The sequence below is a fragment of the Protopterus annectens genome, chromosome 12.part0 (genome assembly GCF_019279795.1).
Source record: "Protopterus annectens isolate FY-2018-M chromosome 12.part0, PAN1.0, whole genome shotgun sequence".
Taxonomy (NCBI): Eukaryota; Metazoa; Chordata; order Ceratodontiformes; family Protopteridae; genus Protopterus; species Protopterus annectens.
In genome coordinates, this window is record NC_056746.1 from 769,073,390 (window position 1) to 769,087,612 (window position 14,223).

The window sequence follows — 14,223 nt, forward strand, 5'->3', positions numbered from 1 at the left end:
TTGGAGTAGGTTTAATTGAAAAAGGGTGAGGTTGGGGTGGGGGTGAATGAGAGAAAGGAGTAGGAGGGGGAGGTTGGTTGTGAGTAGAGGGGGTAGGAGGTGAATTGTGTGTAAAAGAAGAAGTAAGTTTGGAAATAGAGTCTATGAAGAAAGAATTTAATTGATTCTATTTGAAGATCTACTGTTATGGCACGCAACTGTACTTTTTTGTGTGTGCAAGTGTATATACATGTGTATGTTTTTTTTTTCAGTGTGAGATAAGCACTTAGTCTGTTCCTGAGGTAAAGCAGTAGGAGCTGTTTGTTTGGAATGTGTTTGTTTGGATAGCTTTTTCATCATAAAAAAACAAGTACATCAGTTAGCACAAGATTATCCAGACTTGTACTGGAGGAATACATTAAACCTTTTCTATTCATTTAACTTAGCAGTTTGTTTTTGCAATGTTTCCGGTGCTTACCACACATTGACATTAGAATGACAGGCCTATGATTTGAAACATTGTTGTTTTCTGTTTGGTGTAATACAGTGACAATAACCAATGAGGATTTTTTGTTTAGGAGTGGTTGGAAAGGAAGGAACAAGTATGAAATGACTGCATCCCCAGTCTTGTGCTACAGTTAACGTAGAGGCTTTGAACTACAGGATTAATATATTTTGGTTGAGATTGCTGTTCAGCCTTTAATGTTTCCTGCATCTGCTTAACTACAAGAGCAAGAAAGTTTTTGAGTCAATTAAATTTTCTTTGCTGAATTTCATAGCTACAACAGTTAAGCACTTGTATTTCTTGCTTTGTTCAGGCTTGACCTGATGATGATGATCACAGTGAACTTGTATTTTGTAAATTATAAATAATGTCTGCATGCATTTTAGTAATTTGACACTCTCAAAAGATTCAATTTGGAAAGTGTAACTACTCTAACCCAGTTAGTCTCTGTATCTCAGCATGAATAAATGATCTTACTATGCCCTAGGTCTTCTCTAACATGTCCTCACTGCAAGAAACAGAGCAACACATTTGATCCCTTCCTTTGCATATCTCTGCCGATTCCACTTCCTCACACCAGGTAGGAAGTTTTACTGTTTGAAGCTGTGTCTTATAACTGCATGCATTTTAATGTTAATATACATTTTTATTCAGTATACTGCTGAATGTGTGTGTCTTTTAATCTGCTTTTTGTTTTAAGCAGGCAGTCAGCAGTATACCTTTTAATTTGCCTTGGGGATTACTAGTTAACATATCTTTACAACTTCTGTTTAAATATTTCTTGCTTGAAAGTACTTGAGTATGCAGCTGAAATGCAAAAGAACACAAATGTGTAATGGAACCAGTCAACTTGGCAGTGTAAAACAGATAATTGTACATCAGTGTATTTATTTAAATTAGTTGCACTTGGAAGTCTGACTTAGTAGTACTTGCTTGTTTACAAATGTGCCAAGGGAACATAGGACTTTGTAGAATAGAAACAATGACAAATCTCACATGAAGGTAGTTTTTTTTTTTTTTTGACTTTGGGCATTTTTGTTTTCTCATAGTTTTTCCTGCATGGTAGCATGCCAGTTACACTCTTGACATGACTGTAAATGCAAAAGAAAAAACGATGGTGACTGAAAAGGGGATAGTCAGTTGCAAATGTTAGGGGTTGCTGTGGTGGTGGTTCTAATAGCAGTAGTAAGAGGCAAAACGCTCTCACAGGCTTCATTTTGAATGCAATTTTATTCTTCTGAATTTGCACAATTAGTGTTGGGTGATGAAATGGCCTACTGTTTTACATTAATTCAGTTGTGCACAGTTGACAGGCGGTAACTTCAATCTTGTCTGCTTAGTATGGGACCTAGTGATCCACTGCTCCCACCCCTCTACCTCCCTTTCAGTGCATCGATGCTCAAGGCATAAGAACTCACTGTGGGAGAAAGTGTATATATGTGGAACAATCTATAATGTATAAAAAATAAACTTGGTCACCAACTTCCTCCATGGTGCAGAGCCTGTGGACACTACATCTGACTCAACTCCAGGACCTCTGGCATAACGGCCAACTCTTAAATGTTTTCATTGTGAATTTTGTAGCCTGTAGCCACTATACCTGACTCTAATACTGCAGGTGCTGTGCCTTAAGGGCCAAGTCTCAAATATTTTCACTGAGAATTTTGTCGTTGTATAATGTAAGCAAATTTAACTTGAAGAACCTTGCTGTGTATTAACTTCAGCTAGTCAAATACATATCTGTGTTGCAAACTAGCATTATCATTCCCCCCCTCTAAAAGAGCTGTCCGTGCACTCTAAGGACCACTTACTAAGTCGACCAGTGTCCTTTCTCTTCACTAATAGTTTACACTGTATATGATGGTTATTTTGGTTTTCCTGGCTGACAGGTTTCTGCTTTCAGGAAATGAAAGGAAACCTGTTCTACTTTGTAACTCTCTGCCATTTTTTTATATTGGCTATAAACTGATTACTTTGTTATAATTTAACCTGAGGGTGGAAGTACATTACACTCCCCCACCCCCAATTCCTACCCACCCCTCATATTACTATTATACTTCCTACATACACATTTCAGTTGTGACTCCTATTCCCTAACCCTTGTAAACAACTTTAATAGTGTCGTACAAACACTCCTGATTTTCTTACATTATTCCCTGTTTCCATTTATTTTCTAGCACCATTCCCAACTACCTTTCTCTGTTCTATACTGCTTTGCACTATATTCATTCATAGCACACCAGTCAGTAACAGCAGCTATCTGTTGTACATTGTATAGTCTATTTTTCCCAAATAAACCATTCCTTCTTCCTATTTTAACTACACTGTCATAGGGTAGCATTTTAAACCCTCTATTCCTTACATTCCAGAGAAGATACTAGGACAACCTATCTTTCTTCATAGAAAATGATTCCTTCATACCTACACTTTATAAGCTTTCAGACTGTACCACCACTAAATATCCTCTACCCTGCATGGTCTTTTTCCTTTTTGATCCCTACTTCCCCACTACCTGCCACCAATGACATACAGTTCCCTTTACTTAATCATGCTACTTCTTAGCTAAAATCTATTCTTCTCCTTCTGCTGGACCATCTCTCATTCTACCATGACTCTATAATGGCTCTCAACATACTTCCAACTCCTTCCCAGCCACCTATTCATATTTCCTCTTTACACTCTGTACACATCGCACCAAACCTATTTAATTGATGCCCCTCATCTTTACCCAAAATATAGACTGATTAACTCCATTTCAACTCAAACCAAAATGAAATGGAAAATGGAAAAATGCTCTCCAAAAAAAAAGTATCAGTAATTCCCCAATATACTAAAATCTTTCTAGGAGGAGACACTCACCCTATTCCTGGCCACACCTTTCACAGTGGACGTCAAGACAATTTTCTTCCACACACTACTTAACACAACAATGGTCAACCCTTGACTGCAGCAATCTAACTTTTCCAGGCATAAATGTTAGAAAATTAAGAAAATTGCTGAACTGCATGCCTAGATTACCAAACATAAGCCTGATATCTTGCTGTAACTGCAACATGGCTTAAACCCAGCATAAATGATTCCAAAATTGCACCTCCCAGCTATATTATCTATAATGGCCATATAAAGAGGAAAGGTGGTGGTATTGCTTTAATATTTTCCAACAAGTACCACATTACCCAGTACAACAAACCAATACCAAAACTGAATTCAGCGGAGCTTCTTATTACTTTCTTGAAATTAAATTATTATAAACAAATGTGTATTAGTCCTCCTGGCAGCAATACAGCTATCCTGGAAGGTACCCTACATTGGATATCTATAACAATTCCATAAGAAACGATACTACTAGGCAATGTTAATGTCAGTTGGTTGGACATGAACTCTAACTTCACTACATCTAGTGTGAACTTATTTGGTTTCACTCAGCTAATTAATAGTCCCACACATTTTAGCAAGACTTCAAATTCACTATTAAACTGGATCCTAATGTCAGACCCTAGCAAATACGCCAGTTCTGGTTCAATGTCTGACTGTCTCCGTTATCATATCCCAATTTATACAACCAGACATTGCTCACATTCACTTTAAACAGCATGTTTATAAAAACACACACCCCGCGATTAAGCAAGCTCTGCATGGCATGCAGGAATAGTGCAAGAGCTGCTGGAGGCAATATGGCCACCGAGAGATCCAGGAACAAGCTCCCGGGACGTGCACGAGCGCTCCTGCACTATTCCTGCACGGACACAGCTCATGTATGCTAATTAACCCATTTGCAGGATTAGTGTAAACTGCAGAAATGTATTTGGCTACTAACTTGAGTACATTTCTGCAAACTACAAAACAAAGCCATGACAACTCCAAATAAAGGGTGCATATAATGTGGAAGGCATGCCAGTGACCAAATATATGCCATTGGCATGGAAAATAGTTGCAAAATAAAAATAACTTTTTGTTTTATTTTTGGCCAATTTCGGTCGGTTAAGTGTAGGGCAGTGGTGCGCAAATGGGACTGGCCCAAAAATAAATCCTTGAAAAAAGCTTTTTAGGCAAAGTCACAATTTTGCCATTATAGTCAATGGCAGGCAGAAGATAACAAGGCCACTGAATAGTGGTTGCTAAGGGGGAAGGCTCACTTTTAGACTTGTAACTAGGCATTAGCATCAGCTCTTTGCAAATGAGGGGAATGATACTGAATCACAGATTTCCCCTCATTGCTAGCCAGCACCCAACCGTGTAGGTGTAGGAAAACCATGGTGCAAGCCTAAGAGTTAGCTGACATCATAGAGGGGTGTATCAGGCATACTGTAAGCTTATTGGAGCTCTGTGGCTCAGGTTTAACGTAGCAGAGCTAAGGAAGGGGGTGTGTCTGAAACTGCCTAGCAGTATTTACATTGCCTAAATGGGTGTGCGCACCGTGCACTAAGGTTTTAAACAAAAAATAAAAAAAAATGAAACCAGGAATTAGTAGCTCTGTTCACATCTGAGCACTGTGTTTGCACGGTGCGCCTCTGGGCTTAGGGGAAGGGAAAACAGCAGTAGGAAGGTATATCAAGGAGAACTAGCATAGCTGGCAGGTGAATTTTATCAGAATCAGCCAATTACACAGGCAGCAGCCCAGCCGAGCCCAGCACACTACTATAAACTATGCAAACACCTTTCCCTCTGGTTTTTTCCACAATCTCTACACCACTGGTGTACACAAACTGGGAAATTTTACCTAACAAAAGCAACAAAATGATAGGGGCTGCTTTTGCTCTCATAACTCAACATGTGGAAGAGGCTGAGGGTGGTGAGGATGACAGTGCTGACGACCAACCCACAGTGAGGAGAAGTAGAAGAGTGTACAGACACAGGGTAACCTACCGGGGGCTACATGAGCTGGAGATAGTGGAGCGCTGTAGGGTGGACATCAAAGCACCACCTGGCGAGCGGCGTAGAGTCTACATAAACCGCAAGGGGTTCCCCTCCATCAACTGCCAGATCATATGCGATGCTCAGGGCATTGTAATGAATGTGTGTGCTGGCAGCCCTGGAAGCTATCACAACTCCCACATCTGGCATATGACGCAGCTGTACCAGAGATTTGCCAATGGGGACATCCCATATGGCCACCTAGTGGGGGATGCTGGTTATGCACTGGAGCCGCGGCTGATGACACTCTTCAGAAATGCACACACACCGGAACAAGAATTCCATAATGCGGCACGCGCACAGACCAGAATCATAGTAGAGCATGTGTTTGGGATGCTCAAGACATGGTTCCGGTGCCTGGACATATCTGGTGGAGCCTTGCAGTACTCACCAGCTACATGTACCCAAATTATCATTGTATGTGCCATGCAACAGAATATGATCCTGTGGAAACAGCTGCAGCAGGAACAGCATGGGGCAGTGCTACACAGCCCCCCCCATTGCCAAGGCCAGCACAGGCACAGAGTGACTCGGAGGAGGAACAACCTGAGCCTGCCCCTGTAGGCAGAAGGTGGTGTACCCAGTATGCCCAGGCCTTGGCAAAGAGGCATTGCATAGCACATACACTGACACGGTAGGAACTCAGGGAATGACACCTCTCTCTGACTCGCACATAGTAAAAGGGATGCCAAACATGACACTACCTGTGCTTAACCATGCATAGGGAGTGTACTATGTGCATCTGACATAGTCAGCCCTCCAGCACCATCCTCAATACTGGCACAGCCACAAAGTCAGTCAGTCTCACTATCAGTTGCTGAATGTAGTAATGTGTTCTGCTACCTGTATCTATGGTATGGATGTGAGCATGTAAGGGAATTGGGTGGCTGAATGGGATGGCAGCAGATAGTAGACACCTATATCGGCAGCATGAAATCCATAGCAAATACTGGTGTCAACATAGTAGCCAGTACTGGACAAGGTGACAAAACCCACTGGAGAACATGTGGTAGGCCAAATGCATGTCCATAGGACACACATATGCATGTCAGTGAGGCACACATACCCAACAACAGTCTCAGCCAGCAGGACAGGTGTAGACAAACACAAAGAAAGGCTGTGCTAAGGCCTCTGATTGATGGCTATGGAGAACAGCCCCTCTCCAGACTTACACAGACAAACTACAACAGGTCAGGCAGTGGAATGTTAGTTCTGAAGGGTAAGAAGTCTGAAACTGAAATGTAGGTCAGTAAAAACCTAAGAACTGTAGTACAGTGATATGCCTCTAGTCTGCATGATAGGTCAGAATACAGAATGAAATGGAAGCCAGCAGAGTACCTGAAATACCAGTACAGTCATAGCAAATTTTTACAGTTGTCAGGTGTGCCCCTGCCTCACAATCCTATGTAGAAATTTAGTAACATGTATGTGTGTGTGGGTATAATAACAGTGGAGCACAGATTACCTGAGCTGGCCAAAGTAGCAGGATAGATTGTTGCTCGTGTACAATATGCAGGGCTCTGTGTGTTATGTTGTTGTGTGTTGTATATTGTGTGAAAGTGGTCAGCATGTAGGCATGGAGGGTTATGTCCTGGTGGCCAGTGGCCAGTACTGTTGATGACAGGGCCAAGTTCTCTCAACTGCAGTGCCAAACACAGTGCATCCCAGCAAGGCACAATCCAGCAGTAATCCATACTAATTGTTCGGATGTGTAATATCTGTCACCATCTGGAAGATGGACATGGCATGAATGTGGGCCCAGACATACAAACATTACACAGGTGGAAGTAGCCTAGACAGAGAGTGTATAAAATGTTACTGTCAGATGGACACACCTTTGGATTTGTACATACAGGTTAGCAGCACATTAGTTGGCTATGTAGTATGGAATACTGATGTAGTCTGGCCAAACACTGGCAGACCACATAAGGCACAGATATGAAGTACTGAGAAACTGCTGATGTCCCCGCACAAGCCAGCATAAGTGCAGTGTCCCACATATATCTGTGAGTCAGCTGCAAGTAGCTTCCATAGCACACATGCACTCAGCTCACCCCACCATCAGCCACAGATACCTCACAGGTCATATCCCTGCTGTTGGGAATGAGTACAATATGACCCCCACCTCTGTATGGGAATAGCCACAGAATGCAGCATGCTGAAGAGGTGTCCCATGCAGGTGTGTCCCTAGCTGAAAGCAGCACCCTGCCAGCATCTACACCAATGGATCAATAAGAACAGAAACTATTGACATTAACACCTTGCACACACCCCAGGGGAATACAGTGGCATGCAGCCTGGGACTGTAGGAGTGACACAATGCACTGACCTGCTACAGATGGCCTGCATCACTACCAACTGCCCTACAGTCTTCTGTCAAAGCCGTGTGTCTCGCCTGTACTGGCAGTGTATGTTATCATATGGACTCACAAATAACGACATAACACAGTCCACAGAAAAGCCAATAACCAAAATACTAAAGACAAAGATACAAAGCACGAACAGCAGAGCAGTCCCAAAGAAAAAATGAAGGCAGATGTAGGACCAAATAAATTTAATCCAGACCAGGATTAAGCACTTTCGTAAACAAGTTACTCATCAGAATCAAATTGCTAAAAGCACACACCATCCTTTTGTACCCCTCCCCAGTATCACATGATAGATCATTGCCTCTAATAAAAACTCTTAAAGCACCAATACACACTAAATGTTAAAACAAACTAAAGCCATAAATGGAAACAATCACACACCACAAAAATTCATAGTACATAACTAAACCACAATAATACCTAAACCTTGTAATGCATTTAAAATAAAAAAAAATGATGATAATAATGTGGAATATGTCAAGGAACATTAAATTAAAAAAACTAAACCGAGTTTATACCACATAAGACTTGAGCCTTAGTTAACTGGCTATAGTCCAGACAGTCCCTCATTTAAGCCTGGATGGTTAGTAGCATCCGATCTGAGCAGCCAACGCAGTTCTCTTTCCTCTAAAATATCCACAGAACACAAATGCAAGACCATGTTGACAAATCCCAGTAGCATGTCCACCATGTCCTACTGCATGAACTGTGGACCAACCCCAAAATACTGGGGTTATATAATGCGGTATGAAGTGATAACTATAGGGATACTTATCAGATATCATTTGCATAATGTTCAGAAGAGGATAGAACAACAGGGGGGGTAAGAAGTGTGGATGCCATGGAGTGTGTGAAGTCTGAAACTCAGATGTGTGCACATACTATCCCTGCCTACAAACACAGGAATGGGTGACTACAAACCTGCTTGTAAACCAGAATGTGAAGGGGTAATGACCAGAAAAATGAGCCCTGCCTCTGGGTAACTTGTGTGAATCTGTACAGCTGTGAGGTATGGCCACAGCAGGATATGGCCATTCTGTCACGTCGACAGATGTACAAGCATGGGATTCTCAGCCACCACAGTACCAAGGTGCTAAACCATTTACACAGGCCCATCAGCAAGTGTTTGCAGCTCCCCCTCCAGAATGGCACGATTGTGCAAGAATATGTAGGCTGCAGACCACAATACTGGACACAGCTTCATTCATCTTGTATTACCCAGGAAATTACTGCAAGCAAATATGTATACCTGTCAGTAGTTGACATAAAACAAAGCATCACAGTGTAAAACAGCACATATGTCTGAAGATCTCTGCTAACACCAAAACCATGTAGCAGAAGCAGCACAGAGACAATTAGTTATAGTATCCCACTATCCTTTGCCCATTGTGACCCCGTATTGTCAACCGATCTACAGATATCCTGCAGAAACAGGTTGCTAGTTGTAGGTGTAGAACACAAATGCCTGCACTGGAGTACAACCTACCTGGAATGGATTCACACATTCAGTACAGAAGGTCATACTGAGCATGCTTCCACACTTAGAGAAACAAGGCCCATGTCTGGCAAAATACTGAAAGGTCAAACTGGGCATGCTCCCACACTTACAGAAATGAAGCCCATGTCTGGCAACAATGGTGGACTATACATATCTGCCAGTCGCAGATGTCTGTGCGCACACACCACATTACACACCAGTCATGCTTTGCACACACATTGGATAAGAATACACACATATATCCAAGGACAACATACTATAATAGGTCAAACATGCACATAACATAGATGTGGGGAAGAGAGTGACAGACAATGACAAAGAGCTTCCCATCATGAGGTCTGTCCCACCCAGGGCACATCCAGTTGGCCAATACTACATGATGTGCAAATGTCTATCACTGTAGACATTTGCTTCTGGTAGCCACCAGCACTATAGTGTCTGTGGTGCTTGTGATAACTGTGTAACATGACAGTACAAGTCATTACTCATCTAGCAGTTGTATACATGGTCCTGTCAAATGTAAACCTGTGTGTGACTGAGTGTCGTGTGTGTGCATCCAGGCAAATGGTTTATGGCCCATTCACACACACTGCACTTCCCAATGCCATACTTTAGCCTGCTGCTGTCATTCACCTTGAAATACACCTTTGGAGAAGGGCTAGCCCTATAAGTTCCGTGACGCGTGCCATAAGTGCGTAATGCTATAGTGTGATGTACTAGTTAGGTTGGAGTTCTAACCCCAGACATGGTGTGTGTGTGTGTGTGTGTGTGTGTGTGTGTGTGTGTGTGTGTGTGTGTGTGTGTGTGTGTGTGTCACTGCTTTTGAGTACAGTCACTACATTTTCCAGCCTGCTGATGTCATCCACCTTGAAATACACCTTTGGAGAAGGGCTAGACCTATAAGCTCCGTGGTGCATGCTATCACCGCGTAATGCTATAGTGTGATGTACTAGTTAGGTAGGAGTTCTAATCCCAGACATGGCAAGTGTGTGTGTGTGTGTGTCTGTGTGTGTGTGTGTGTTCAATGCTTTTGTGGCCAGTCAGAGTCACTACACTTGCTGATGTCTTCCACCTTGAAATACACCTTTGGAGAAGAGCTAGCCTTATAAGCTCTGTGGTACATGCTATAAATGGGGTACACTGTAGTAGCAATACATAGCTAGGTAGGGGGTTGAATCGCAGTACTGTCAAGTTTGTGTGTGTGTGATCAGTATCCTGTGTGGAGGTAGCTGTGATTTTGTAATAACAGGACTCGTGGGGTGGGTTTTGCAAATTTCTTATATTGGGGACCTACTACATGTCACAATGTCCACCTTACAAGGACAACACATGTCAAACAGCAGAGAGGCTGGTGTAGGCAATCCATACCCCCTACATGTGACATTATGGATTGGTGAACAATATAGGCAACGCTTGTATTACCCAAAGAACACTTTCCACCCATGTCCCATACACAAACACAATTGGCTAGGCAACAACCACTGTATTGGTAGTTCTCTGCATATTGCCCACAGATAGTAACCATGGTGTGATTGCAGTGGACTACAGAGGACATGGCACCCTGTTCCATCCCTACAATAGGCAAATAATTGCTTTTGGTGGTCCTTTGCTATGCTCCCCACTGGATACCTGCAACAACTGTAGAGTTTATAAATGTAGCCCACAAAGGAAATACCATCCCTTATACACATGCCCTGTATGGACAGATGCCACTAATAGCAGTGAATACCTGTATCATTCTGTCAATGTAGGTACATGCACAACCTCAGTTCCATAGCCAGTTCTTACCACATGATGTCAGGAATGCTACATCAGATAACAATCTGTCCACATAACATGCCCCAGACACCCCAGGTACACTTCCAGATGTCACAGAACATGCATGTGGGACATGTGCACAACCCAGACACTGTTCATGTTATGGAATATAGAACACATACATTGTAAGCATTGCACAGCACTGGTCACCCACAATAGTAACCCAGATGGGTGGATGGTGAATACAATACCCACCTGTGTGGGTCATTCCAGGGATTACACCCCTGAGCCACACTGCAGACCATTGTCATGTGGCCTGATGCCAAGGTATACCCTTTGCCTAGCCTTGTACAGCCTTCTGGCACAGTCAACTACTACACACCTGTGAAGCAATGAACCCATGCATGTCAGTACTGTGTTTGTGGAGATTAATAATTTGGAAGCCATTCACACTCACTACACCTCCCATTCCCTACTGTAGCATGCCTTCTGATGTCAGTCACTTTGACATACCCTTTGCCCATATATCAGCCTGATAACCTCTGTGGCGCATATGATACCTGTGTAATACTGTACTGTAACAAACTAGTTAGTTAGGAATTCTAATCCTGACACTGACAAGTGTCATAATGTGTGTGAGTCCCTGAGAGAGTGTGTTTGTGTCTTCCTTGACACCTGCTTTTGTGGACAGGCACATGTACTACACTTAACTTATCCCTCCTTTATCACTGTTGCTGATGTCACTCACCTTTAAAAATACCTTTGGACAGCTCTCCAACATGTAAGCTCTGTGGCACATGCAATAACTGCATAAAAATGTAATAGCAATACATAGTCAGGCAGGGGGTTGAAACCCAGTAAGTAAGTGTGTGACACAAACATGCTTAGCTCTTACTCTGCTACCCCTTTCCTTTCTTACTTTGTCTCTCTTACTCCCTCTCTGGTGGATGTGGAAAAGTACACTTGCTTTGCTTAGGCAGCAGTTTGTGCTTTGTAAGTGATGCTCATGATCAGCTGATGGCCTGTACACGATTTGCAGTCCCCCACTAGCTGATTGCATGTGTAACAACTGTGGTATCATTCCCATAGCCAATTGCATGGAAACGCACTCCAATAACTAGGAATATCATGTGGGTGTTGGCCCTTTTCATTCACTGTGAGCAGGACTTCATGTCAGTGTTTGACAAACAGCATCACAGAGGGTAGTGGGATATACCTCTTACAACATACACTGTGGAGACAGGTCAACAAACACGAGGGGGATGTTCCAGACATGAGGACAGAATGTAAGTCTTGCTCTTCTAGATTTGAAGTAATGTTGGTTTAACAGGGTTTGTGTGGATATGGCTGGTCTACATGATTTAATATCTGTCATGACAGTGTTATGTGATTGAGGAAACTCTCACCTGTAGGGCTATCTGCAGACTGGCCAGTGTTTGGAGTGTTACATGTGTTACTCACACATGTCCTATCTTTAGAAATGCAGTAGCATACTCTGAGGATTGCAGTCAGTACATGGGTACAGCCATGTGAGTTACTGACTTCATATCCCTCAGAAGACATTTGTCACAACAAACCCTGTTACACCAGTAAATGCATGAGTTTATCACAGCAACATGTCAATATTAGCCCTGTGTTGTCCCACACCACAGTCAGGCATTGGAATACACTGTATATTGGCCCAGTATATGTAGGGTTAGTGTGTGTGTGGCACATATGAGGATGGTGTTTATCGCACAGTCCATATACTGTAATATTAAGTACGCTTACCATATGTGACTGTAGCTATGTTCAGATTTGGTTGTGGGTATGCGTTTTCACACAGATGTCTGTTACTACTTACTGTTACATGCCTACAGAGACTGCTATATTTTCAGGGACATGTGTATTCCCCCATAAGATATGTAGGCCAGTGTTATGGCAGTCTGCCTGTAGTTTACACAGAGCTTGGTGACATGCCTAGCAGCTCAGTGTACTTATCCAGTGTGGTGTTATGTCCAGATATTTGTCAGATGTACTGTTGCCGGGCCACCATAACTGTTGTGTATTTCTGACAAAGCAGTGGGATGCTGTACAGATGTATGTCACTGACTAGTGGGTAGTATGTGGGCTTGTGACCTCTGCTTCTCTGGTTATTATGTGTCAGGACAGACAGGAGTGTGTGAATGCATAAACTGTGTGAGCTTATCTATTCCAATATTTTCACGATATGCCCATTTACATGGCTCTAAACATCCACTTTGTCTTTCTTGGTCCACACGTCGTGCACTAAGGGTTTCTGTGTATACCTCTGGACTGACCTGAGTGTGTCAGACTGTCCACATTTATTGCTCATATCTCTGCTGTATTCCACAGGATAATTACTGTGATTTATGTGGTACTGCACTATGATGATCTTATGATGTCTGTCAGTAACTAATGGCGTACATGTCAATATCAGATGTAACTTCCCACACATTTCTGCTAAGACCACCCCTGTTACAGCAGCAACACCCTACATTTATACCTGCAATACTTACATGACATCCCCTTGCACTAAGAGTTTGTGACTCTTGGTGCTGAGGTATGACTCCACTACATGTTATGGTGTTATGGACATATGTAATACATACATAATACATATATGTGTGTATCTATCTATCTATCTATATATATATATATATATATATATATATATATATATATATATACATACACACACACAGATACACACACATATACATATACATTTATATACATATAGATATATGCACATATACATATATATATATATTATATATATACATATATATATATATATATATGTATATATATATATATATATAAAACAAAAAATGCGAACTAAACCAATAAGAGCGATAGTTACCAGGTTTATTTAGCGTTAGAACAAAAGTATACAAAACACGCTTTCGGTAAAGACTGTGCTTCACCTTCATCAGAATACAAAGTATCAAATGTAAAATACAACGCTTTTAAGTTGTTTCAAAAAGGCAATTAAGAACGTCACTTCCCTTCTGCTAGAAGGTATGAAAAACCTGGCGTTCATTAACCTGTAATTTTAGCATTTAAATTATAGAACTTTGTACAAGAATGTATTTAAAAGTATGTATTTAAAAGTGTATTTAAAAATAATAAAAAATCTCCTTTTCAAGGAAGTAAAATAGAATGTGTATATACAAACATACATAGATGTATATTAT

The 14,223-nt window shown here is 41.8% G+C and overlaps 1 protein-coding gene across 1 annotated transcript in view; it reads left to right on the top strand.

The window, feature by feature from the left end:
- Positions 1–14,223, top strand: part of USP31 (ubiquitin specific peptidase 31) — a 2,233,792-nt gene that overhangs the window by 468,579 nt on the left and 1,750,990 nt on the right. Inside the window, exon 4 of the mRNA XM_044089819.1 lies at positions 972–1,064. Within this exon, the coding sequence (XP_043945754.1) occupies positions 972–1,064 (93 nt within the window). The remainder of the gene's footprint in view (positions 1–971; positions 1,065–14,223) is intronic.